Genomic DNA, 26135 nt, shown 5'->3' on the forward strand with positions numbered 1-26135 from the left:
CTGCAAAGAAATAAAAAGTCCATCTCGGGTTCCAAAAAGTAAGGCAAATTTGCCCTGTGTGAAAAAAACCTCAGCTCCCGTCCCAAATGTGTCTATTTTACATCCTGGCAGGGAGGGCTGGCCCTTGGCACAAGTTGACAGCAGTGGTTCTCAAAATGTGGTCCACAGACCTCTAGGGATTGCCAAGGCCCTTTCTGAAGGTCCTCGAGGTCAAAACTATTTTCATAGTAATACGAAAGCATTGTTTGCCTCTTTTACCATTTGACATTGGCCATGAGGATGCAAAAAGCGATGGTGGATAAAAAAGCTGGCATGTTAGCATGAAGCAAGGCAATGGCCCCAAACTATACGAGTAATCTCTCAGTCGCTCAGTAAAGAGAAAATGCCCGTTTCACTTGAAAACGTCTCTAATTGAGCTCAAAAAATTATTAATGTTAATAAATCTCAACCCTTGAGTACCTGTTTTCTTCCTATTTCGTGCGACCAAATGGAAAGTACACACGAAGCACTTTTGCTGCATGTTTAAGTATAACAGCTGTCTCAAGGAAAAGTATTTATGCCCTCATTTGAGTTGGAAGGTGATCTCCTTTTTTCCTAGAACACTGTTTTCACTTGAAAGAACAAGTGACAAACTATGGCCATTCAAACTTGAGTATCTGGCAGACATTTTCTCAAAAATGACCAAAATTAGCCAGTCACTTCAAGAAAAACAACTGACAATTTGTTGTCAATATTAAAATGTAATCTTTTTGAATGAAAATTAGAGTTTCTAAAATCTTCTATCTGCTACCACGATCCTGACACCTTTCCAGTACTAAATAAAGACTTACTTGATGAGATCAGTGGTGATGAATATTGAACTTAATTTTTTGGAATTGCATAATGAAATGTGTCAAAATTTGAAAGATCTGCATAACTCAGTGAACCACTATTTTCCAAATGACCAAAGGCTGACGTTATAAAATCATGCATGATTAAAAGACCCATTTAAAATCAAGACAGTAGCAGATTTCAATGTAACAGAGTATGAAAACTCACTTATATGTTTCAGATACCTTATTGCAACTAACCTTGAGGAAACTACCACTTGTTGAGTTTTGTTTTAGTTTCAAAGAAGAATATCCACAATGACCTGAAAGGCTGTTCTAATACTCCCCCGCTTTCCAACACTACATCTGTATGAGCCTGGGATTTTCTTCCTATATTTCACCAAACCAAGTATCACAAAAGATTAAATGCCGGGGCACCTGGGTAGCTCAGTCAGTTAAGGGTCCAACTTTTGATTTTGGCCCAGGTCATGACCTTAAGGTCCTGGGATCCAGCCCTGCATCAGGCTTTGCACTCAGCGGGGAATCTACTTCTCCCTCTGCCCCTCCCCCTGCTCTCGATCTCTCTCTCAAATAAATAAATAAATCTTTTTAAAAAATAGATTAAATGCAGAAGCAGGTATGAGAATCCAGCTGTCTTCTATTAAACTAGACATTGAAGAGATTTGCAAACATTTAAAAACAATGCTGCTCTTCTCACTAACGTTTTTTCTTTTGGAAAATAGATTTTTCACAAAAATGTGTTGTTTATGCTCATGTGTAATAGTTTATTATTGTTATTTTAAACTGAAATAATAAAGATTTTAAAGTTTCTCAATAGATACACTACACATAAACAAAAGTTCTTTGGGGTCCTCAATAATATTTAAGAGGGGAGAGGAATCCTGAGAGTAAAAAAATGTTGGAAAACTGTTGCTCTAGGTGGTCTTTCATGCCTTCTCACCCACCCTCTCAGAGATGCGGCCTTCCCACCTCCCATTCACTCCCCTAAACTCTGTCCCATCTGAACCAAACTACCCAGAAAATCCCAGAATGTCCCCATGTTCAGAATTGGCTGATGGTAACACGGGAAAGGGAAAGCAAGATGGAGACCACTTAAATGCCAAGCACTATCTCATGCACCTAATATATGGTATTTTCACTGAATCCTCACGAGAGCCCTAAGAGGTGAAAGTAGTAATGATATGCCCAAATAATGGGGCAGTAGGACACGGGGGGAGTCAACATTATTTCAAGGGTCAGCAAAATCACAAGCTCACTAAGAATGATCTGTAGACCAAATAAATAAAAACATCTTAACGAATACCACACTACCAATTTTCAAATACACGTGGGCATTGCATACTTAAATGAAACTTCATTGTAAAGCATTATCAAATTCATGAAAGCTTCTGGTCATTACGGTTTTTTACAATTTCAATCAATGAATCATGACACACGTGTGGGAGATAAAAAAAAACTGTTGACAGTGAACAGGAAAACAAAGAGACCCTCATCTTTGAAAAATATTGAGAATGACTGCACTGGAGCATTGTACCTACACTGAATCCACAGCAGAGTCCGGCCCTCCCGGACAGCGCTAAACTATTTAGAGTGGTATCCTTCCGCTAAAAGCCTACTTTTTGCCCTCAAAGTATTTAAAACTCTAGACAAGGAAGTCAATACACAGATATGAAAGCCAATAGCCCAGTACAGTACAGGGTTGGATGAGGGTGGTAAATAACAGAAATTCAACCAAGTCAATTTTAAAGATCTAAGTGCCTTTATTTTATTTTAATTTAATTTAATTTCATTATGTTATCACCATACAATAATTGATTTGTGAATCGGTCAGCATCCCACCTAGCCAGTAGGGGAAGCTCCAAAGGACTACGTAAAAGGAAAGGTTTTTAAAGGTAGAGAGGGAATGGGGGAAAAAGAAATTATTAGCAAAGAATCCATTGTTTTAGGCAAGGTTGCCCTCCTAAGGGGAACTGAAGGGGTCTATCAGTAAAGTTCCTAGTGCTGACCAAGAAATTCCCATGCTGACTGGTTAAAGGCGACATTCCTAGGGGCTTGAAACTGCAGTTAGGTTAGGCATTGAGTCTTGCTTTACTGACCTGGGGCCTTAACATAAATGATACCATTTGGGGCCTGTGGTTTTCTTTTTAACTAGGGAAATGGACAGAAAGTGCTCTAAGAGTTCTGGGTACATAGAAAACTTCTCGCCAAGAGGATTTTGGATGAACTAAGACTGGATCTGCATCTTTAAAGATAGAATTTAACTGGCCTTCTACGTCAAGGGAACAGAATAGACAGACAGATGTGGAGAGTCCATGTGTTCAAGGGCAAGATGTTCAACTCAAGAGAGGGCTCATATAAGGAAGCAGTGGGAGAAACAGTTGGGAAAGGTAGTTTAGCACCAAATGGTAGCAGGTTTGAATGGACAAACGAGGGGTATAAACTTATCTCTATAGGCAATTCAGAATCATCGAGTAAAGATCTAAAAGAAAGGGAGCAGAGCATCATGTAGATGCAATTACATGTCCAATATTATTGAGGACCCCAAAGAACTTTTGTTTAAATTTCCAACATTTTTTTACTCTCAGGATTCCTCTCCCCTCTTAAATATTATTGAGGACCCCAAAGAACTTTTGTTTATGTGTAGTGTATCTATTGAGAAACTTTAAAATCTTTATTATTTCAGTTTAAAATGTAGGTACAATTACAGTTCAGAACTGAGATTGTTCAAGTCAGAGTGGGGAAATAGAAGGCAAAAGGAACAAACATGAGGGAGACATTGAAAGGCCACAGTTTGGTGACTAATTTCATGGGAGCAGGCAATGGAGAGAAGGGAAACAGAGGACTTGAAGTGTTCAAGTCCAAAAGACCATCACGTGGTCCAATTAGGGAAGACCCAATTAACCTGAAGCACATATGCTCACTCAACATCCTCCCAAGTTGGGTCCTAGTCCACCAGAAGGTCTGAGGTCTATGTTTAGTGACATGGAAGAATTCTGCCTTAGTCTGAAAAGGTAACGAGAACAGTATTCTGAACTCACTACTGATCAATTCATCAGCTATTTGGGAGGTGCCTGCTCCTCCCCACCCCATGACAGTAAGAGGAATTTATTTTAAAAGCTGTAGCTGCCCACTCATTACCCAGGCCCATGTCCAGACTGCTCCCTTCACTGAGCAATTCTGCTAGATTCTCCCTGGACTCCTGGACCGTCAAGGCCTTTGGAGTGGGCTTTGTTTTTGTGAGGATGCTACCTGGGATTGGGGGCCTCGCTTTTGTACTGACATCTTGGCCTTCTGGCCCATGACTCAGCTGTACTTGGCTTTACTCCACAGCTGTGGGTAAGAGGCACCTGCCTCAACTCCCTCTGCTGCTTTCGCAGACTCTCTGTAACTCTCCATTTCCCCCCTCGTGATGGATCAGAGAGCAAGGTCAGCTGGGGGCTTTGCACAGTACTAGGTCCAGTTCTGAATGGTGTTTGGCAAGAGTTAAAAGGGACAGGATCATAGAGATGACAAGGAGAATGACAAGGAAGAAGCTCAAGATGAACACTTCCAGGGTGGAGAAAGGAAAGGAGGGTGGCGCGATGACGAGATAGTACAGAAAGGGCTCTGCTGGAGAGAGGAAGACTGGCTGTCCTCCCACCTGGCCAAGAGCAGACCAAGGGCTTAGTTATAGCATGAGGGATTTACAGAAGGTCAAAGGACTTCTTGAACAAATGCAGAAATGGGTTTCAGAGGGCTTCTGTGTAATTCCCTTCGCAGGAGATGGCGAAGAATAGCATGGCTCCTCCAGCAGCCAGAAGGTGAAGGGGCCTTTACTTGTTGTCCGTTCCTTAACTCCCCTCTTTTAGTGTAGGAATAGGAATTTTCGCATTCTCTTTAGGCCCCCGTGGAAAAGTTCTGAACCCTTCTCCAGAGCAAAGGCTCTTGGCCAATTCCTGATATTTTTAGAATAAAATCAGCTAGTCAAGCCGTCGCCCCAGTGGTCCCCAGAGCACTGCAGTGATGATAATTCCAAAAGCGATCGAGGCCATTACAGACCAAATCATATCCTAGGCAGACTAAAAATTGTTTCTTTAATTGAAGGATTGCATGGCTGGGTTTTAATTAGAATGGATTAATACAGTGTTCCCATTTGTAAAAACCAAAATTGAAAGGAAGGAAGCGCAGTGAGGTAATTAAAGGAAAACATCACCCAGATCCTCTCCCACCCAAACATCACCCTTAAAAAAGAGGGAAAATTAAATTAAAACTTACATTATTCTTCTATACCTAGATAATCTCTGTATCTAAAATCTCGGGGGTATCACATACTTACATGAGTTTCTAGTCTGTGTGTATATATGTGTGTGCGTATTTATATATGTGTATGTTGATTCATATTTTTGCACCTCTACAATCATACAAACACATGCATAGATTGTTTTTACAATAGTACATGACAGCGTATGTAGGTACCACATGTTCTCTAGTTCTAGAACAGCATTAAGAGAAGGCTTCTTAAGTCAATTACCTTTTCCCCCTCTACTGACTCATTTGGCCAAACCAAAAATTGTGCACACTAGTGCAGATGACCCACATGATCCTCCAATGAAAAAATATGAAATGTGTCACTGAGTGTTCGTTTAAAGATTTTATTTATTTATTTGATAGAGAAAGAGAGAGAGAGAGAGCACAAGTGGGTAGAGGGAGAGCAGAGAATCTCCAGCAGACTCCCTGATGAGCATGGAGCCCAACTCGGGGTTCGACCCCAGGGCCCCGAGGATCATGACCTAAGCCGAAGGCAGACGCTTAACCAACTGAGCCACTCAGGTGTCCCAGTGAGTGTTCATTCTAAGAAGCAATGGGAAGTAGTTGACAAGCTTTCTCTTGTTTTTCGCGGCAGTGTCCTTTGACCTACGCAACCGTAGAATGGTGTTAAGGGGAAAAAGAAAGACAGGAAGAAGGCTAGATGTGTTTCATCATTTATCAAATTAAAGGTTCTACCATATTTTTATGAAAAAATAAAGCACCATGCCTACATGTAGATTCCAAACCCATCTATTACCAAGTCCAGTCAGAAGAATTCTCATACCTGCCCCCACCTCTCCATCCCATGCCACCAGTATGTCCTATCTCCTGCAGATTACTGCAGTGGCCTCTTAACTGGTACCCCAGGTTTTAGTCTTATCCCTCGCCAAGTGTTCTCCATACCACCACCAGCTTACTCTTCATTAAACAGAAATCCATTTGTGTCACTGGTTGGATTTAAATTGTTAAGTGGCTTCCAAATGCCTACCAGATCAAGTCCAAACTCAGCAGCATAACCCTTCAAGGCCCTTCTCCATCTGGCCTCTGCCAAGCTATTTTGTTTATCACTAACCCCTCCTTGGCCACCCTTCAAGCTCCAGCTCTAGCAAGCCATTTCCAGCCCCTCCCAGTGGGTTTTATTTTCCCCCACCACATCTTCATGCTTTCTAGCAGCCTGGCCTTTCTGCCTGGAGCTCTCTGCTCTTCGCTTGCTCCCCGTCTCTGGTGGATGCTACAAAAAATCAAGTCCAGCTTTATCTCTTCCAAGAAGGCTTCCCAGAGAGATCCCATACCCGGTCTAGTGTCTTGCCTGTATCCCAATAACAAATGCAGAATTACCCAAGAGTACCAGCAAAAGAAGAGTTCAAAAAATGGGTAGAGAAAAGATTTTTGAAGGAGTTTAATATTATTTCCCTCAAAAAAATCAAAGTCGTTATCATGGGAAAAGCTCCAAACTTGTGTGAATTTCCTGTATGTATTTTACTGTTATTTTTTTACATTTTATTTATTTATTTGAGAGAAAGAGAGGGTGAGAGAGAGTGCACAAGCAGGGAGGGGAGGGGCAGAGGGAGAGGGAGAGGGAGACGCAGACTCCCCACTGAGCAGGGGGCCCTACTCAGGGCTCAATCCCAGGACCCCCGGGGATCATGACCTAAGCTGACGAAAGACACTTAACTGACGGAGCCACCCAGGTACCTTTTACTGTTACTTTTAATTTTATAGTGAAATACACATATATAAAAGTACACAAATTATTAACATAAATAGCATCCAGATCAAGAAACCTAATATTACCAATACCTCAAAAGCCCCTTTTCTGGGAACTTCCAGTCACTAACCCTCAAAGGGCAACCAATTCCCTTGACTTAGCACAGGCTAGTTTTACATATTTTTATGTTTCAAATAAATGGAATCATAAAGTATGTTTTCTTTTGTGTTTAGCTTCTTTTGTTCAATATTATGTTTCTGATGACCACTCCTTTGTAAGTACTTGTTTGTTCATTCTTGTTATTGTAGACTAATATTCAGTTACTTACTGGCTACACCGTTGATGGACATTTGCATAGCTTCCAGTCTGGGATTATTATAAAGAGTACTTCTATGAACATTCTTCTACATGTCTTTTGGTGAACATATGTGTGCCCTTCTACTGGATATACATTAGGTTGAACAAGAAGAAATTGCCAATATTCGACCATTTTCCATCTACTAAGATGTCAGCTTAAAACCTAGAGGTGAAGTTGCTGGGTCACAGGATATACATCTATTTAGCTTTGGAAGATATGGCCTAATAGTTTCCCAAAGTGGCTGTGTCATTTTATAACCTTATCAGCAGTATATGAGAGTTCTGCTTTTCTAAATCCTTTTTTATTTTAGCTACCCTACAGAGAGGGGTATATAAATGAATCACATTGTAGTTTTAATTTGCATTTCCTTAATGACTTTTCATGTATTTGTTGGAAATTTGGATATCCTCTTTCATGAACAAGTTCATCATCTGCTCAATTTCCTATTGAGTTGTCTGCCTTATTCATTTCTTATTATTGTTTTGATTTCACAGCTGAGGGCATTGTAATTATTTCATCACTGAGCTCTATAAATAGTTTTATTCAGTCCTGTTCCCAAAGAACCCTGCATTCACCTCTATTCTATGACATATTACACTGTTGAAATTGTTATTTACATATCTACTTTTCCTTGTGAATTGTAAAATAATTTTTTTAATTGTTAAATAATTGGGAGCTAGAACTCTCATTCATCATTGTATTCCCAGCCCTAGAACAGTATCTAGTAAGCGGTTCAGTAGTTCAATAAATATTTATTCAGTTAACTAATATGCATTTAACATTGTATTCTTCCTAAATTTGTGTTAACTTTTTAAAATACTCCTTTGTAAAAGTTTACTCCAGCAAATCGTATGAAGTAGAGCATTCGGCCTGTCTCCGCTACCTTACAGAAGAACACTACTAGTTGCAAAAGAACAAAGATAAGAATCAGAGCATAGCAGAATTTTTTCTATTTAAACAAATAACTACAAATAATAAGCAATAAAAATCTCATATAACTGAAAAGAAAAAAAATCAAGATCTTAAGAGCTTAGTAGACAAAGGACATTGATATGTGGGTAATTTACATCAAGAGAAGTAAGAAAACAAAAAGCTAATTAGTAAAATTAAACAACCAGTCACACTTTTATATATTTGATAGGAGCAAAATATCAGTTTAGTTGAAATTAATGACACCTAGAGCTGATCACATTACTAAATGGGGCACCTTCTCATATTATTCTTCATTATGCTTGCTATTACAGTTGTTGGCTTACACACCTACCAGAAAAAGGCAGGACCATTTTCTGATCCAGTCCTGTTGTAAAATGATATATGTACCTCATACATACAACCCTGTTACCAAGCAATTTGTCATTATATTTTGAAAGCTTATACAGGTCCCCTTTGATCAAGTAAATTCACTCTGAAGTATTAATTCTAAGGAAAAATCAAGAGAAAAGGAAAAAACTCTACACATTATTTATCTCTGTATTATTTACAATAGTTAAAAATGAAATCAATAAATTTCTAACAATAAAGAAATGACTGAATAAAATATGCCAGAGAAACTCTAAAGAATATTACACCACCATTAAAATGGAAGATCATGAAGCATCATGGATACCGGCCAATACTATTAAATGAAAAACCATGCAAAATCTTTATGCTCTAAAATTACACCATGTAATCATGCATGGAGCCGGGGAGCAACATGGAAAAGGACACATACAAAAGAAATAATTGGAAATTTTCAGGTAGCAAGATTATGAAGGAGTTTTTTCTTAAATTTTGTTATTGATTCTTTGGTCACTACTTCCCTTGCGACTCTCCTGGACATGGCCACCATGCTCACGTGGATGACTGCAACAGCCTCCTGACTGGTCTTCCTGCTTCTTCCCTTGTCCATCCAGAGTCCATTCTCAACACGGCCAGAATCGCCCTAGAAATCACAAGTCAGATCCTATCACTTTTCTGCTCAAAAGCCTCCACTGGCTTCCCATTTCACACAGAGTGAAGACAAGGGTTCTTACAATGGCCCACAGGACCATCAACAATCTGAATGCCTGATTTCATTCTGACATCACCCTGTTCTCCACTCTTCCTCACCCTACTCTGCTCCAGCCACACTAGCCTCTTTCTTCTTCCTCAACACCTAAGGGACGCACCTATCTGAATATTGGGAAGTTTTATTTATGCAGAAGCCAATCTTATTTTTTCATAGTTATTTTCATAAAACAAGCATCATGAACATTTGGTATTTTCCATTTCCCCTGAAGACATATAACTTAGTCTTTGGAGAATTCATTGGAGATGAGAGGAATGTATCTCTGTCCACCTTCCAGAGTTGCCCAGGAATACATCTAGGAGAATGCTAGAGTGGATTTGTCACAAATGCTCCAGAGGAAATTTTTACTTATCAATAAGGAGGAAGGAAGGAAGGAAGGAAGGAAGGAAGGGAGGGAGGGAGGGAGGGAGGGAGGGAGGGAGGGGAAAAGAAAAGACAGACAGACAGACAAGTGTGGGGGGGAGGAGAGTGGGAGGGGGAAGAAGGAAGGAAGGAAACTGGTAAGTGCAGTTAGATCTAGGGCGGTGTAAGCTAGGTGAGGTGATGGAAGGTAAGGTGAGGGGCTCTAAGGGCACTGGGGTCATATGAAAGACAGGCAAAGACCATTTCAGGCAAAGCAGTAAAGGCCCTGAGACTGAGAAGGTAGGAGAAAGCTTAGTAAATTTGAGAAATGGAAAGACCAGTGTAACTAAGAAAAAAGCAACAGAGACAGGACAAGGGAGAAATGGAGAGCCAGGTCACGCAGGGCCTTTAGGTCAGTGTAAATTGTTTGGACTTTATTGTAAATGCTATGGAGAGATCACTGAAGGGTTTTAAAACACAGGAATGACAATGTTGTTATTGCCGTATTGTTTGTGAAGTTTGGGGTTAAGGTCGCCAAAGCCCCGGATTAATCAAAATGCAATATGACAGCTAGCACTGTGCCTCATGCGTGGTAGGCAGAAGTTAAATGATAGTTTTTCTTTCTTATTCTACAGTAAATATTATTTTGTACATATCACCAATGGACCTGGGTGAGGGAGCACCTTCATTATTCCTGGTATTTGCAGAGTGGGTTTAATAGGCTGAATGCTTTAAAATGGTTTTATTCAATGCTTACAATAAAATTGAGGCACTGATCCTTCAGTTCCTAAAGAACCATTTATGCTTAAAAAGGCTTTTGACTGATTTCTTCCGAACAAGCTATGTGCATTAACTCAAACTCAGTCTGCACCAAGCCTGTATGTGTGTGTGCAAATGAGAGTTGAAATGTGAATCTCCAAGGACCAAGCTTGGCCCTCGTTGATAAGTAAAAATTTCCTCTGGAGCATTCGTGACAAATCCACTCTAGCATTCTCCTAGATGTACTCCTAGGCAACTCTGGAAGGTGGCCAGAGATACATTCCTCTCATCTCCAATGACTTCTCCAAAGACTAAGTTATACGTCTTCAGGAGAAATGGAAAATACCCAATGTACATGATGCTTGTTTTATTAAAATAACTGTGAAAAAGTAGAATTGGCTTCTACATACAACAAAACCTCCTAATTTTAGCAGTTTAAAGGAAGCTTTAGGCCCTTTAGTTACAGATATTGCTGGGATTAAGACAATAATTCAGTACAGAACTATATTTATAGCAGCATTTCTTTCAAAATAAATTTTTGTTCTACTTTCCCATTAGAAAACAAAAATGTAGACTTCGTTACTCAGATATCGATCTATACTCCCTCTCACCAAAAAAAGACACTAAATTATAAAAAAGGTATAAGCCCACATGGGCAAAAATAATAGATTCCCCCCCCTTACTAAAAGCAAGCTAAAGCAGCCTGTAGAATAGCACAGATCTCGAGCCCTGGAAGCTCCAAATCACAGGGAATGTCAGTAGGCATGAGAGGGTTAAAAACAAGGTGATTGCTTAAAAGTCTGTAACTGCAGTCACACGCCCTCAACTACCCACAGGCAGGGTCACAAAGGTTTTGTTCGCAGGAGAAAGTGACAGGCGGACCTTCTGGTGTTAGAAGACTCAACAGAGAGAGCACGGGCAGTCACAACACCGAACACAGGCACATTTAGGGGGAATCTACCAACTGAAATGGGGGGATAGCTCACCCCAGAAATCCAGGACTTAGGGTCATCAAAGCTCTATGTCTGCCCAAGGGAGCACGTGGATAAAATTGGATTCAAATCTGGCCCTGCCGCTTGCTAGCTAAATATAATCATGGGCCAGTCATTAACTTCTTAGTGCCCTTACCTATAAAATGGGGATAATAGGGATCTGAATGACGGCAAGGATTCGAAAATGAAAATAAAGCATTTGGTGCACACCTGACACATGGGACATGTTCACTGAGCGGTAGCTGGCATCATCAGTGAAGAGCAGGTTGCAGAGAGCTTCGTGGAGGACTCCGGACAGAACTACCATCCAATACAAATACCTGTAAATGGACTCCTTTCTTCATGTTATTTTCTAACAGATGACTCTGGAACATAATGTGAATTTTTCGGTAAGTCACAAGTCAAAATCAGGTTTGTGAACATTGTTCCATATGCCCAGTAGACCACTGGAGAATGGACTTTGCAGTCAGACCAAATTGACTTTATTCCTGGCTCCTCTAATTACTAATGCTGTGAGTCACATAAGGATTCCTCACCTGTGAAAAAGAAACAGCAACAGTTCTTTGCAAGATTGTTGTGAGGATTGGCTGCAAAGCACGTAAAACCCTAGCAAAGGGCCTACGACCTGGTGGGTCTCCAGAAACGGAAGCCATTTTCAACACGATCGTTATTAGGCCAAAAAAAAAAAAAAAAAATCATTTACAAATGTCAATTGAAAATCTGGTCAATTTTAAAAGAAGTTTGCTCTGGGCTTATTTTTTTCATTCATCAAATGTCAATGGGGTGGGAGGATCGTGTGACTGTAAGCAAGGTACTGATTCCACTGACTTCTACATCAGTTTGGAAATTGCCAGAGTATACTTCTAGATGGTAAACTATACGTCTCTTCTTGCCTAGGACATCTGCACACATTTCAGCCCACCTGCCAGCATAAATGATACTCAATATTTTAGGTAGCCGGTATATGGGGGACTGTTCTTCGTTCTCTGTAAAATGGATCTCAAGCCAGAATTAATGCAAACCATACTTCTGTGGCTTGTAGATGAGAACTCATCTTTGTTTCTTGGACTCTCATCCTCAATTTGTCTTTCAAGTGGAGAAAGCATAAAATAAGAATACGAGGAGTAATTTCTCATCGCATAATGGAGAAGTATAAACAATTTTCATCTAAATTCTCTAAAAATACTAGGAGATACAGCACAAGATTTTATTTCATAGGATATTTTATTTACTGTCTCAATGGGATATATTTTAAAAGCTTAGAATATATTGTATTATCTGTGGCATAGCCACACAATCTTCTATTCTGTTTTCTTCCTAATTGAGGCAATTAACAAAACAAAATGCACATTCAAATGAAACATGTATCTAAACCATTTAGAAATAATTAAAATTATAGATCAGGTTTTCTTTCACTGATCACAAATTATGATAATGCTTCTGTGGTGTTCATTTCCGGGCTCACTTTGGTGTGTTTATTAAAGCACAGTATTGTCAGATCACAGGGAGTATCTCATTTTCATTTTCATATCTCCAATCCTAAAGGGGATTAAATTATCCAATTAAGCTGTTAATTAAAAAGACTCCTACAGAATAAACTGCAGGCTACCAATGGCACTTCAAAATTTTCATTGTGCTGTGCCCAAAAGCAATTTCCCAGAATTCAGATGACCTCAAAGGTACTGTCCCGCATTTCACTTTACAAGGTGTGGCTGGGATTGCCAGCTGATAGCCAAACCCATTTCCTCTTCTTTCTAGACACACAGCTGGACTGTATATCCCAGCCTCCCCTGCAGTTAGGCTTAGCCACATGACTGAGCTCTAGCCAATGGAATAGGAGCAGAAATGACAGAGATAGTTCCTGGAACCAGACCAAACCTTCCACTCAGTATCTTCCATGGCCTCTTCCCCTCCACCAGCTTCTTGTAAGATGAGCATGTATTCAAACATGTTGAAAGTGGCTGAATCACAACGTGGAAGGAACCTGAGTTCTTAAATCACCAATTGGAAGACAGAGGCTCACTGACCATTAATACCATTTTGTATGCAATGAAAACAAGAAATAAACTTAAATTGGATTGAGCCATTAAGATAATGTTTCAACAGCTAGTGTGATCTTAATTAAAAAAAAAAAAACTGAACTTGAGGGACGTGCAAATACCTTAGATCTACTGGAAACATTTCTCCTTCAAATTTTGATCAGGTCCACTTAGATATATATCTAACAATTGAATCAGACTCAGTACGTCTTGGGTCTCATAAAATCTATCATATAGACCATAGCACGAGAAATTCTAGACTCCTTGCCTCCATTCCCCCAAAGCCCCTCCTTCCTATCCATGCCCCAGAGATCACTCATCAACTATTACTTCTATGCATCTTTCCTTCTGCCACTACCCCCTACACAAGAATTCTTATTTCAAGGATCAGCTCAGAAACTAGAGCAAACTCTCGAAGAGGGGCACTAACAGGCCACATTCAGCCACTTATTACCCACCAATTCTGTCGTCCGTCTGACACTTATCTCCCGTACACAGTCCCTATGGCACACCTATGACAAACCAGTGCTTTCCCATATCTTAGAACATTATCAGTGCCAGAAAGATGTTTAAGATAATCAACAAGGGTCTCTACTTGCCCTACCAGCCTAACCTCAAAATGCCCCCATAGAGTAGTACAGATTCTATGGTACGCCTCTAGATTTGTCTGGACTCAGGCAAGACAGAGAGGCTTACGTTGTCCTGCATCACTCATTGTCCGAAGGTCACCAGGGGATACAAAATCCCAGGCACTTCCGGTTCTCTAAGCGTGCGTGGGGCAAAGAGGCTCCAGTAGCATGAGCGCGGCCACTTAGAAAGAAAAGCACACAGGTGAGGTTAGGGTGCCCAGGGAAGGGGACTCACTGGCCTTGGGGCAGAGAGAGAGCACCAACAGCATCCACCAGAGGAGAGTTGACCAATTCCTTTTCTGTGCACCAAACCACAACCTGACATCCTTGAATATCACCACACAAAGCAGGGTGATTCTAACAGTTTATGGATCTGTCTCCCACTAAGACCAAACTGTTCACTGAGGCCCAGGGACAGCATATAATCTGCCTGAATACAGCTAGTTCCATGATATAGATAGAACAGGTGTTCAGTTATGGTGTGCTGAGTGACTATAGATTGTTAAATGTGAGAGCACACAGAGATTTCCTTGGTCTGATACTAACTGTAAAGTTCACTGTCACTTTGGTAAGACCAGTCCTATCGTGGCTGATAATTCCCTCAGAAGCCTCCCTTCTCCTCACTAGGAATATTATTGCATAAGCAATAAGCCACATCTGACTTATATCCTGGAAGGAAATACAATGACCACCTTGCAAATCTCTCATTGTCTACAAAGTTATGGCATTCAAATCCCACTTTCTTAAACCAAGAAACCTAGTCTACTAGAGTGCTTTGTGTACTTTTTGGGCAAACAGTACAGTCTAAAACAGAAGCGAATGTGTTAACAGATACAATAGATTATAGTATTTTTTGAGAGAATAAAACATACATACACACATACATACATAAAAATAAAAAGAGAGGAAACAGAAAATCTTCAACTTCTTTATTGTCCTTAAAATGACTGTTCACATTGTTCCACAAGAGAAGAAAATACAATGACTGTTTAGATATAAAATGCATAAAGCAAGAACACCTTTCTTCAAACCAGTGGGGGCACTGCCACCAGTGACAAGAATGTTGCTGCATGAAAAATCATATTCTTCCTTAACTTAATATGCAACTGAGATGTTATGTTAAAAATATCAGGAAAGAAGCCCATCAAATGCTAAGTGGTTATAGAAATACTAAGAGGATAAATGTATTTGGAAATGGGGTAATCTAAGGGATGAAGGTTAATGCAGAGGTCAACAGCCCACAGAACAAAGACTCTGCCTTTCCTGATTCTGGGATACTCGACAAAGCAATTTCAAACCTCTCTCCACTTCTTTGGCATGAGCATAACCCGTGTGGCAAGCCATCATTCCTTGTTGCTTTTTAGTGATGCTCCAGGGCTAAAGAAGATAAAATTTATGTGCTATGCTTTAAGCTCCATTGAGGAAAGGCACTGAACAAACTTCAGGATAATTTACGAATCCTGAGCTTGCATCAGTCATGTCCAAGTCCATCTCATAAAAGGAAAAAAGGGAAATAGGAGGCCAACGCTGTGCGGCTGGTGAAAAGCTGAACAAACTTTGGGCAATGGTGATAAGCTCAAATAATACCACTTTATATACATAAAATCCTTGACTAATCTGGGAGAATTTTCAAAACAAAAACAAAAACAAAAACAAACAAAAAAAAAAAACCCTAACTCCTTCCAACACCCAGACAGTAGTCCGTTGGCAGAACATCTGGTATATGAATCAGAAAAGTATGTGACAGCAGTCCTAGTCTGTGATCCAGTATCTAATTTCCTTTTGACTTAGCATAATTATTTTTGTAAAACTTTATGGCTCTACTCCAGTGGATGTGCTTAGCCAGGATTGCCCAAATCCTGTCTTCCCTTCCCCACCATATTCTTAAGCCAGCTTCTCCCTACTTTTTTACCTTTCCTTCCACTTGTGTTTTACCTTCTTCCCTCTACCACTTACTCAGTGTCTGCTTCCTTTAGCGATCTGTATTGAAGAAAGGGAACGAGAGTGTCGTCTGAAAATTTAAACAATGAGCATGTATTTGGAAATCCAATCCTACCGGAAATTTGTTCTAGCTAGTACTGAGGATTTGGTATCACTGCTTTGGGGTTATTTTGTTTTAATAATGACCATCATATCTACAATTTTCAGGATAACTGACATATCAAGGAAAGTTAATCAGGACAAGGCAGCCACACTGTTTAGAAATTGTAGGGCCCCAGCTGATCAACCAGCTGTCCTCAATCAATGACTGACTGACAGATGCCCATTTCCAAAGTCTTAATCTTATGCTTTTATCAAACACTTTCTCTGACCTGCAGGAATGTGTTTATTGGGAGTTTAAAAAGAGAAATCTAGAAGGAAAATGCTATCCATAAAAGCATAAGAAACCTCAGCTGATTTTAAATGTCCAAGTACCGGGATAAAACAAGGAGCATCTTGTATGTCTAAACCAAATCAGAATGATTCCTCCAGAGAAAAGGCATGTACTCTCCTAGCAGCCCTACCCTAATTCCCCCTTGTTTTTAAAAATATGAACTAAGGTCGCATTAAGCCTTAGTTAAAAGGAGGAAAAAGTAGCTGCCCTTCAAAAGTTCATTCATTCGGAGAGGAGGTCAAGGGGAAAAATTACTCTCCTCTAAAGCAGTGTAACTGTTTTCCTCATGATGGAGCCCCTGCATTTTTCTCCCTTCAGAAGTTCCCACGGTTTTGAAAAGACATGGCACACACTTACATTTAAAAAATAAAAAGGACAACAGATCACAGGGGTGCAAAATGGCCTCCTATGGTTAGTCTGAATTTGTCCTTTTGCTTTTGAGATTTTCCTATTGGCCAAAACTGCATACACAATGAATAACGCAAAGGGGTGACAGCTATTTTAAGAAACTGGAAATGCCAGTTTAAGGCCATCACAATTTTATCCTACACACACACACACACACACACACACACACACACACTAATAAGAGATGGAGGAGTTCACTTGAAAGCATAAAGTCCTGAGGATCAAAAACTTAGTCCTGCTCTTCCTTACAGGCTATTTAGAAGGACTGGACAGTGAAAATTATGTTTCTTTGGACTATGCAGGGAATTTTAAATTTAATCAATAAATTCTAAAATGTCTTCAAGTAAGAAATTTTTCAAAAAGCTTTTTTCAAAGAGTGGTAACATTAACTGAGGCAAAACACAAGGGTACTTTGCACCCACACCTCACTGTGGTATTTGTTGCTTTGTGCTAAAGGGGAATGAAAGCCATAACGTTCCTAACGGAGAATCAGAAAATCATTCTCTCAATGCCTGCTCATTTCAGAAACAAAAAAAGTGCACATATATGAGGGTAATAAGACAAGTAAGAATTGGACTAAAGAAAAGTGTCTGGCAGACAGACATAATCATTGAGGCTTGGGCAAAAGGGATCAAATGGTGGAGATTTCATCTCCTCGTGTCCCTACTGTTACGTGACAAGGAGTTTTGACTTCTTCCGGGCCTTAAAGACAAATCTTTTTTTTTTTTTTTTCTATTTGATAAACTGAAATCCTTTCTCAAGTAGCCTTTTGGCCAGCTTTGTTCATGCTGACTGGAACAGGGCAATCAGCTACGTCAGATATAAGCTGCGAGATGTGTTTTCATCCCAACAGGCTTCCAAACTGAAGGCAAAAATTTCAGCAAAAATTGTAAAATGAAGCTTCAACACATTTCTAACTTAACTACCATAGAGTTAATAAACGCTGTGGATGATGACACATAAAGCCTAGCACCGTGTTCTATAGAGCAGTAAGACCTACCAGGTATTCCAGGAACATGTCTTCATCACCGAGGGTTACACATTTAATAGACGGAATTTTTTTCTGGATACATTCTACTTAGGCCCCCTGCGAAGCTGTGGCTTAAAACAGTATCTACCATCTAGCTGTTTACACACTAAAAATGGACAAGAGCAACAATTCAGCAGATCACGTTTTAACAAAAGGGGCCTAGAGATTTATTTTTGTTAGTTTGGTTTTGTAAAGAAACATACTCGGATCCCTTCTTGGATTCCATTTTTTTGAGCCCTACAATTTGAATATATTGTTTAGATCCAACCAACACCCAAATAAGGAAGATGCGCTAAAAACAGAAGTCCTGGGGGGCGGGGTGGGGAATATAGGCTGAAAGCAGTGGCGATGAGCACTCCGTGTGGCCTCTACTGGTACTGCATGGCTCTCGGGCCGGCATACACCAGGGTTCCAGCTACCAGAGCCGGCAGGAGTCCAGGCCTCTGTTCATCGTGGAATTCAATGGACAGTTAAAGGCTTTCTGGAATTCTTCGAAGTTGCTAACTGCACCATTGACCCTGGAAAAGATATGTCACAGCTCATGTCATTTAATTCTTCCATCTCAACAGGTTCTGGATAAAAATGTAGCAGCATATTGCTCACAGGGATGTTGCATTCATTTCATCTTTTTACAGGGGAGACGACTGAAGCCCAAATGGGAGAAGTAAATTTCCAAAGAAATTCACAGAGCTGAGACTAGAACCAGCATCTCCTGAATGCCAGGCAAATGTTCTTATTAATCTTCCCAATACCCTCAAATTCCTATAAACTGTAGGATTTACAGTTCCTATAAATCATGTATATGATTGTATAGTCCTATAAATTTACAGATTCCTATAAATTGTTAGATTTACCAATACTTAGGCTTTCTATTTTTTTAACTTTTAGGGGAGGTATAACTGATATAAAGTGCACATACCTAAAACGTAAAGCTCACTGATTTTGTTCAAGTGTATATACCACCCAGAACAAGACATGGGAGATTTCCAGCACCTAGAAGGCTCCACAGTGTGCCCTACCAGTGGAACTTCCAAGGATAACTACTAGTCTGACCTCTTATCACCATAGATTAGTTTTGCCTGTTTTTGAACTTCCTATCAATGGGATCACACAGTATGCACTCTGTTGTTCCTGGCTTCTTTCACTCAATATTATGTCTGTAAGATTCATCCCTGTCGTTGCTACCTAAGACCTCATCCGACCTACAGAAATACTTCCGCTTAATTCCCATTATGCTTGAAGGTTCATATTTACCTAGAATTTGGTCCACGCAACAAACTAATGAATGGTGTCTTGTTGGTTATTGTGTTATTGATGAGGACTGTTTTACTGGAGTTAGTTCCAAAATCTGGTGTCCTTGCATGTTCCCTGACTGCAGTAAAGACTGTGGATTCCTACTCAGCACTTTGGTTGGCAGTGGTATTTCCATTGTGTGATTTCTGCTGTACTCAAAATCTATAGTTACTGCAGACATCACTAACAAGCCAGCAAAAACTGCCCCTTCATCTATTTCTTACTCAACTGCATATTCAAAGGGTTGACTAGAGAGACTCAGCGTTCTTAGTTACTATTTCTTCCCTAATGACTCTGTCACCTACGGGCATGTGAAGGAATATACTGGCTTGTATTCAAACCTCTTGTGTTTTAGCTGGGATATATGAGTAGGGAATGCATATTTCTTAGTGTGATTCACCCTGGGCAAATGTTAAAGAGAATTTAGCTGATAATTAGTAAGTATACCCTGCAAATTATCAGCTAAAATCCAACATTACAGGTAACTAGTTAGTAAAAGGAAATCAGTTTCTAAAATCTTATCTGTTAAGTAATTAATCTACTGTGTGGTTTCTATCTGCACCATTCATCAGTGGGAGCATATATTAGTTCATTAGAGACTGTCAGCATTTTTTGACAGTTTAGCCCAGTGGGGGAGAATTTTCTAACACTGTGATTAGATTTTTATGCTACTCAGTAATTTAGAGTCAGTTTCTGAAACATTTCTAAAGCAAGGCTTTAGGAATAAGATTTTTAAATATAGGAGAAATTTTAGATGATTTTCCTACACTGTGCTGATGGATTCATTTAAACATTAAACATAAAGATATCCAGATATAACATGCTCCAAGGAAAGAATCAGTCAATAAAAATTACTATAGTTTCTTATATATCCCATTATAATTCTCTGACCCCAACTGTAGAAAATCTCCCTCAAACTGGGCTAGAAACCTAGCACTGGGTAAGTATACTAACCTTAATTTTATTTTTACTTGTTATTTTGTACATTCTCACAATTAAACAAGATTATAATTCATAATCCTTTTCCCTTCATTTGAAGCAACTGTTTCAAAAAATGATTCAAACTGAAAACCAAAACATAGCGCTTTGACTTCAGATATGAATTCTAATAGCTAAATATCACCATACATCCTTTTGTGTTCAGAGCTATTTGGGAAGCAGGCATTCATTCATGTCTGCCAGTTGGCTGTGTGAAAGAACAAGAGGTATTTAACAGGATATTCTAGAACACAAAATACACCAGAGCTCTATGTGTTTTAAGGCACAGTATGTAAGGTCCCATCCTTGTCTAAGGAAAGAGACATTTTTGGCCCCCACACACAAAAAAGTAGGTGGTTAGATAAATCAAATACTTCCATTTACTGAGCACCCGTGGTGCTCATGGCACCCCTGGACTGGGGCCTTTCAAAAACTGAAAGATAAGAAATGGGAATTAATACTAAAGCTTTGATTTGGATTCTAAAGTACCTTTGGAGTCTGTACTATCTCATGGATCTCTTGATATAGCACTGGACTAGAGGCATGCATCAATGCCTACCAGACACTTTTTTTTTTTTTTTTTTTTTAGAGAATTCTGACTAAACTAGATTCCTACTAGTGAAAGAAAAGGTGCTCAGTTTCTGTTTGGCCAGATATTTCTGTCTGCAAAATGGAGATATCGCTGTTCACAAGACAGGCTTTTTTTCCGATCTCCCATTTGGTATAGAACAGGGATGGCTGAGTCGGGGAGGAGGTGGGAGACGCACACTTAAAAATGAGGGTCACCAATTTGCCCATTTACCTAAACTGAGGGGGGCTGTGAGCACCAATTTGGATTTGTTCTCGGGCAGCTTCTGGTCTGTAGGAATTGCACCTCACCTAGAAGAGAAAAGCACGCCAATAATTATGTTTCCTTTCCAATTACACTTTCTACCACCTTAACTGCTCCAAATTATACTGAAGAGTAATTTTAGACTCAGTGGATGACAAACAGTTTCAGTAGATCAGATAAAACCTTCATCAGTGGCAACATCTATTATTCTAATCCCCAGAGTAGAAGGTTTTATTGTGTGCATAATTCCACAATTTGAGTAAATTAGGATGGTTTCCAGACAAATTTCTTAAATCAAGAGAACAGTGTATATGCCCAGGAGTCGGCCAATGTATAAATTCAAATAATATAATGCTTGGAAGAGCCCTTATCAAATTCAGTCATACTCCAACAGGAAAAAATGAACCCATCATTCATTATTGAGTATGGTCATGGGATGTGAGTATTTTGCACCCTAAGGGCCTTGCTTGCATCACCCCTAGTCAAGGCCTTGGATAGGAAGACACTTCTCCATAGACTTTGAAGTTAGGCAAAGCTCTAGGACTTGCTCTGATCCGTGAAATGTGAGCAGAAGTGATAGACGGCACACCCTTGTGGAAGCTTTAAAAACCTAGCATAAGTTTTAAGCATCTTAAGAGCAATTTAAGATGCCACATGAAGGTCCACCGTACATTTCCTCATATCACTTTCCTACTCCAATGGTGAACACGTAAGCACGTGTTGAGATCAAGACTCCAAAACCCAAGTCCTTGAGTAGTAACTATGAGTAGAGCACCACTCTCAACCCACACTAGACAGACGAGGAGCATGAACACAAAAGAAACTGTCTTTGTATTGTTTGCTCCTGCACTGTAACCTACTCAATCCTGACTTGCAATGTGTCCGGAAACATGATATAGTCTTGAAGTACGAAAAGAACTAGGAGACATGAAATGATGGGGCGCATTCCAAGTGCAGGAGAAAATGGAAGCAAAGACCTGAGAGAGAAAAAAAAAAAAAAAGCAAGACATTTAGTGTAACTGGACTGTGTGGCGCATGATGGGCAGTGATGGGAGACCTGGGGGGGGGGGGGGGGGCGGGGAGAGGACGGTGCCAGACTTCTGAAGTCTTGAGCAACAAGTTAAAGAATTTAAACTATATTTAAACATTGTTTGTGAGCAAGAAAATGATGAAATCGTGTTTTTAAAAGAATTATCCGGCAGGAGTGCATAGTACTAAGAGGAAATTAGAGATCAGTTCGAAGAGTATTTATGGGCCTCAGAAAGGTTTCCGATGAGTGGCCACTAAATAAGGATAAAGAGGAATGGAGAGAAGAAGGATGAGGGGAATATCTGAGGGAAAAAATTAACAGGTCACAGAAACTACAGGGACACAGGAAGCAGAAAAGGTAGCATGATGTTATTGCTTTTGCTGAAGATAAACAGTCCGAATGTGACTGGGAAGACGTTTTCATGATGTGATTCCTTAATTTCCTCAGAAGCTAGCTAAATTGAAGTTGTTTCTGACATTCGCCATTACCTCATTTTTTCTTGTGTTATTTCTTCTTATATTCTTACATCATTATATGGTATTGTTCTAGTACTGCCTTTGCTTCATAAATCATTTAAGAGACTTCTGAAAACACATTATGGTTGTTACTGTTTTCCTAGAATCTTCTCAGGAGGGAAAATAACTTTACTCCCTATAGGCAGACTTCTTCCAATGTGCAAAAGACTGAAAAATCTCCTTCTGTCAGTAGGAAAACCTCCAAGATAAATTTCTCATTAGTAACATAAAATAGCTTTCCATTTTTTCCTAAATCACTTTAGTTTAAAATAAATCAGATATACTTTGGGATTTTATTTGAAGACATTTCAAAACTTATGAAGGTAATGTTGTTACCAGTTTACTTTATGCACAAAAAGATATGGTGGACTCAGATGTAAATAAGATGGACTTTAATTAAGTTAACAACCAAAGGAAGAACCAGTGGATGTTGTACTTTGTCCTCTTGATCAAGAGTCAGCAAACTTTCTCTGTAAAAGGGCAGACATTAAATATTTTAGGCTTTGCACACCAGAAGATCTCTGTTTCAACTACTCAATTCTGCCACTGTAGCACAAAACCAGCCACCCACAACACAAAGGAAAGACCTTGGCTGTTTTCCAATAAAAGAGTTTTTACACAAATGGACAGCAGACCATATCTGGCCCATGAGTCCTAGTTTGCCAGCCCTGCTCTAGAAAATTCTAACTGTATTGTGTGTGCTTATTTGAGATATCTGACCCAGTCCTGATTCCCCCCTCTCCAAAAAAAAAAAAAAGAAGAAAAAGAAAAAAAAAGTCTCCTTAACGGAACTGTTACCTAGTCTTATCCCTTTTAAGCAATTCATCTAAAAATGTCAAGCATCTTTAATATACCCAGCATCTTTGCTGGGTGCTATGGAGATACATAAGAAATAGAAGGATCCAGAAGATAAGCTATGGAGATAAAACTAAAAGTCCTCAACATTTTGAGAACAATTAAGGACTCAACTGCATAGTAATGAAGAGAAGTGTAAAGGAGTTGGAGATTCAAAAAAGAGAGAGAAAAAGAGAACTGGAGTCCTTGGGGAAGTTTGTGGAAAATGTGGAGGAGGTGGGACTCGACACAGAGCCTGAAAGATAAAGACAGGATTAAATCGTCTGAGGGAGAGGAGTATGAAGGAGGTCACATTATAGAAGGAAAATCCAAAGCAAAGCCCCAGGGACAGTAATAGGCCTAACACTGCAGGGCGGCCATGAGGACGCCTGCCTGGCTAAGGGTGAGCGTGGTAGAGCCTCAGAGCTGGTTGCGTAGGGGGGGATAAGACTGGACAGAATGGTAAGAGCCAGCTGCATGTGTTTGGCCTCCATGTGGTAGGCACTTGGGAGTCACTGCAGTTCCCTGAGCTGGTCAGTAATGAAATAAAAACGCTGTTTCACAGGGGCATGTAAGATAGTGGTGGAAAGATGCCAAAGGCAGAAAAACGTGCCTTAAGGCTGTTGGGATAATCCAGAATAGGAGAGATCAAGGGCTATTCTACAGAGGATGAGATATAGGGTAATGGGGAGAAAGAGAGGATGAATCTAAAGAGAAGTTAAAAGGATGAAACATCTAGCTTTGGGAACCCATGTCATAAAAACGAGGATAGACAAATCAAGTAAGAGCAAAGAATCTAGATTTTCTATCCAGGAAGACCCAAAGAATGGGGTGTGTTGATAGCAACAGGAAAACGAAAAAGGGAGGTCATTTTGGTGACTCCAGTTTTGCTGATGTCATGTAGATAAATGATCACTAACTAAGTGTTGCCATGTCAGCTTTAAGAAATAAAAGATCCCAGAAGGGTAAGAATCCTTTAGCCAGGCTCAACCAAAGAAGATACGGGAAGGAATTGGCTTACTGAGGAGCCAATGCAAAGACTGAGCAAAAGAAGGCTGTGCTGGTAACAACCTTTGTCTTATAGACACACATTTGCCCACTGTGAAGCCATGCGTTAGAACCTTCATCGACCCATCCCTGCCTGCTTTGAAAATGAGGCCTACACATTTGTGACATAAGCCAGGGCAATAACCAATAGCAACCAAGAACTGGCGCTTGCCTCATTAGCCAGAGACTTGAACTGAGAATTGTGTCTTTTTTAGTACACATCCTTCACTTTCTGTTCAGAAAGCCCATCAAACTCACAAAAGGGTGAGATGACTTTCCTTGCTTTTGTTGTTGTTTTCAGCTCTAGCAGTCTTCACATACACATCTGACGGTGGAAAACATAGCTTTGAGGGTCCCCCACAGGTTGAAAGTGGTGAGATACAGTCAGCCAGTGAGGCAAAAAAAAAAAAAAAAAGGAGAAATGCAGCAAAAGGCAGAGCCACAAAAGCCAAAGACAGAATCACTAGAAATGGTTATAAAGTGTAGTGCATACATTAAGAAGTCAGCATATATTAAAGATATACCAAGTGGGTTATGATAGGCTGGTAACCCACTTGACAAACAACACGAATAAACCCTCACTCAATCAGTTAATTAATTATGTCCCATAGAACACCAAGAAGGTGAAATTTACCCTGAAAATGAACAGCAAGATAATATTTCAGCTAAAATCAAAGATATACCACTAAACTTTTGACCACGGGAGCAAGCCGAAGTCCCACATTTCATCTCTGATGCCCCTTCCTTGGCCTACTCACGTGAGCATAACTCAGGAAGAAGAGCTGGTTGTTGGTGAAGATGATGCCTGGTAGGAGAGGCTCCTCAACTCCCTGCCTCTTGTCATTTATCCATTTCCTGTAGGCCTGGTGAGAGAAGCAGAATGGATGATCCTCTGCAATGGTGGCCTTCCTCTTTTCTCACCCAGGGCAAAGATCCTAAATATATCCTCCACCATGTACCAGCCTGTCAAGTTTTCCTTTAACAAAACCAGCCCCTGGAAATGCCAAACATTGTTGTGTTGCCTAACAGCGAGGCAGGTTCACCTGTAGAAAGACCTTACACTCAATAGATACCAGGGCAGCTGGGCCAAAGCATTCACATGTTACATAACTCCTCCCCCCCAAAAAGCTATTCTTTCTCTGACACAATGGCAAGGACTATGGAAATAAATTTGGGGGTCAACATATTGGTGCCAAATTTTTATTTTTCCAAATAAAAGGGAAAACTGTCATCTTCAATCACCATCACTTTATAAAATATATGTTAACCAGAAGACAGGAAGGATGTAACCTCAGAATAACGGCCTGGTCTTTACATTAAATGCATTTACCTTTATGAAAATCTTTCCACATCATCCTTACATTTCTTGTTTAACCAAGGACCAGTGGATGATGAAAACATTATTACAGACTCTTACCTGGCCCACTATATGAGAACCACTAGCCTCTGGCCACAATTTAGAAGTTTGGTATTTTAAGAGAAAATTGCAAGAAGGGCTATAGAGACAGTGTACTCAAGGAAAACTCATATGAACGTAGCCCTGAGGAGATTTCTGTAGCATGCTTTGATATTATTGTGAATGCACCTACTGAAAACTATCCTTTAAATACATGATTCTTAACAATTCTTATTCTTTAGGGTGACTTTACACCCCCCAAAAAAAGAAATGCAGCTCTATCCATATAATAGAGTAGGACAGAGTCAACATGGAAATATAATTCTATTCACAGAAATTCACAGAATTGACAGAAATCTAACTCCTCAAGAATGTCTATAGTGTAAACTGACATGCACCCATGTGGC

The 26135-nt window shown here is 39.9% G+C and overlaps 1 protein-coding gene across 1 annotated transcript in view; it reads right to left on the bottom strand.

Annotated features, from left to right (window-relative positions):
• Positions 1–17895: 17895 nt before the first annotated feature.
• PHEX (phosphate regulating endopeptidase X-linked) overlaps positions 17896–26135 on the bottom strand; it is a 211700-nt gene continuing 203460 nt past the window's right edge. The window contains exons 20-22 of the mRNA XM_028122607.2: positions 25091–25195; positions 20877–20953; positions 17896–18321 (exon numbers count right to left, since the gene is read on the bottom strand). Coding sequence (XP_027978408.2) covers positions 18219–18321; positions 20877–20953; positions 25091–25195 — 285 coding nt within the window. The 3' untranslated portion in view covers positions 17896–18218. The remainder of the gene's footprint in view (positions 18322–20876; positions 20954–25090; positions 25196–26135) is intronic.

Source organism: Eumetopias jubatus, unplaced genomic scaffold, assembly GCF_037043125.1.
Source record: "Eumetopias jubatus isolate StellerSeaLion01/CBP00866 unplaced genomic scaffold, mEumJub1_p1.0 scaffold_11, whole genome shotgun sequence".
NCBI lineage: Eukaryota > Metazoa > Chordata > Mammalia > Carnivora > Otariidae > Eumetopias > Eumetopias jubatus.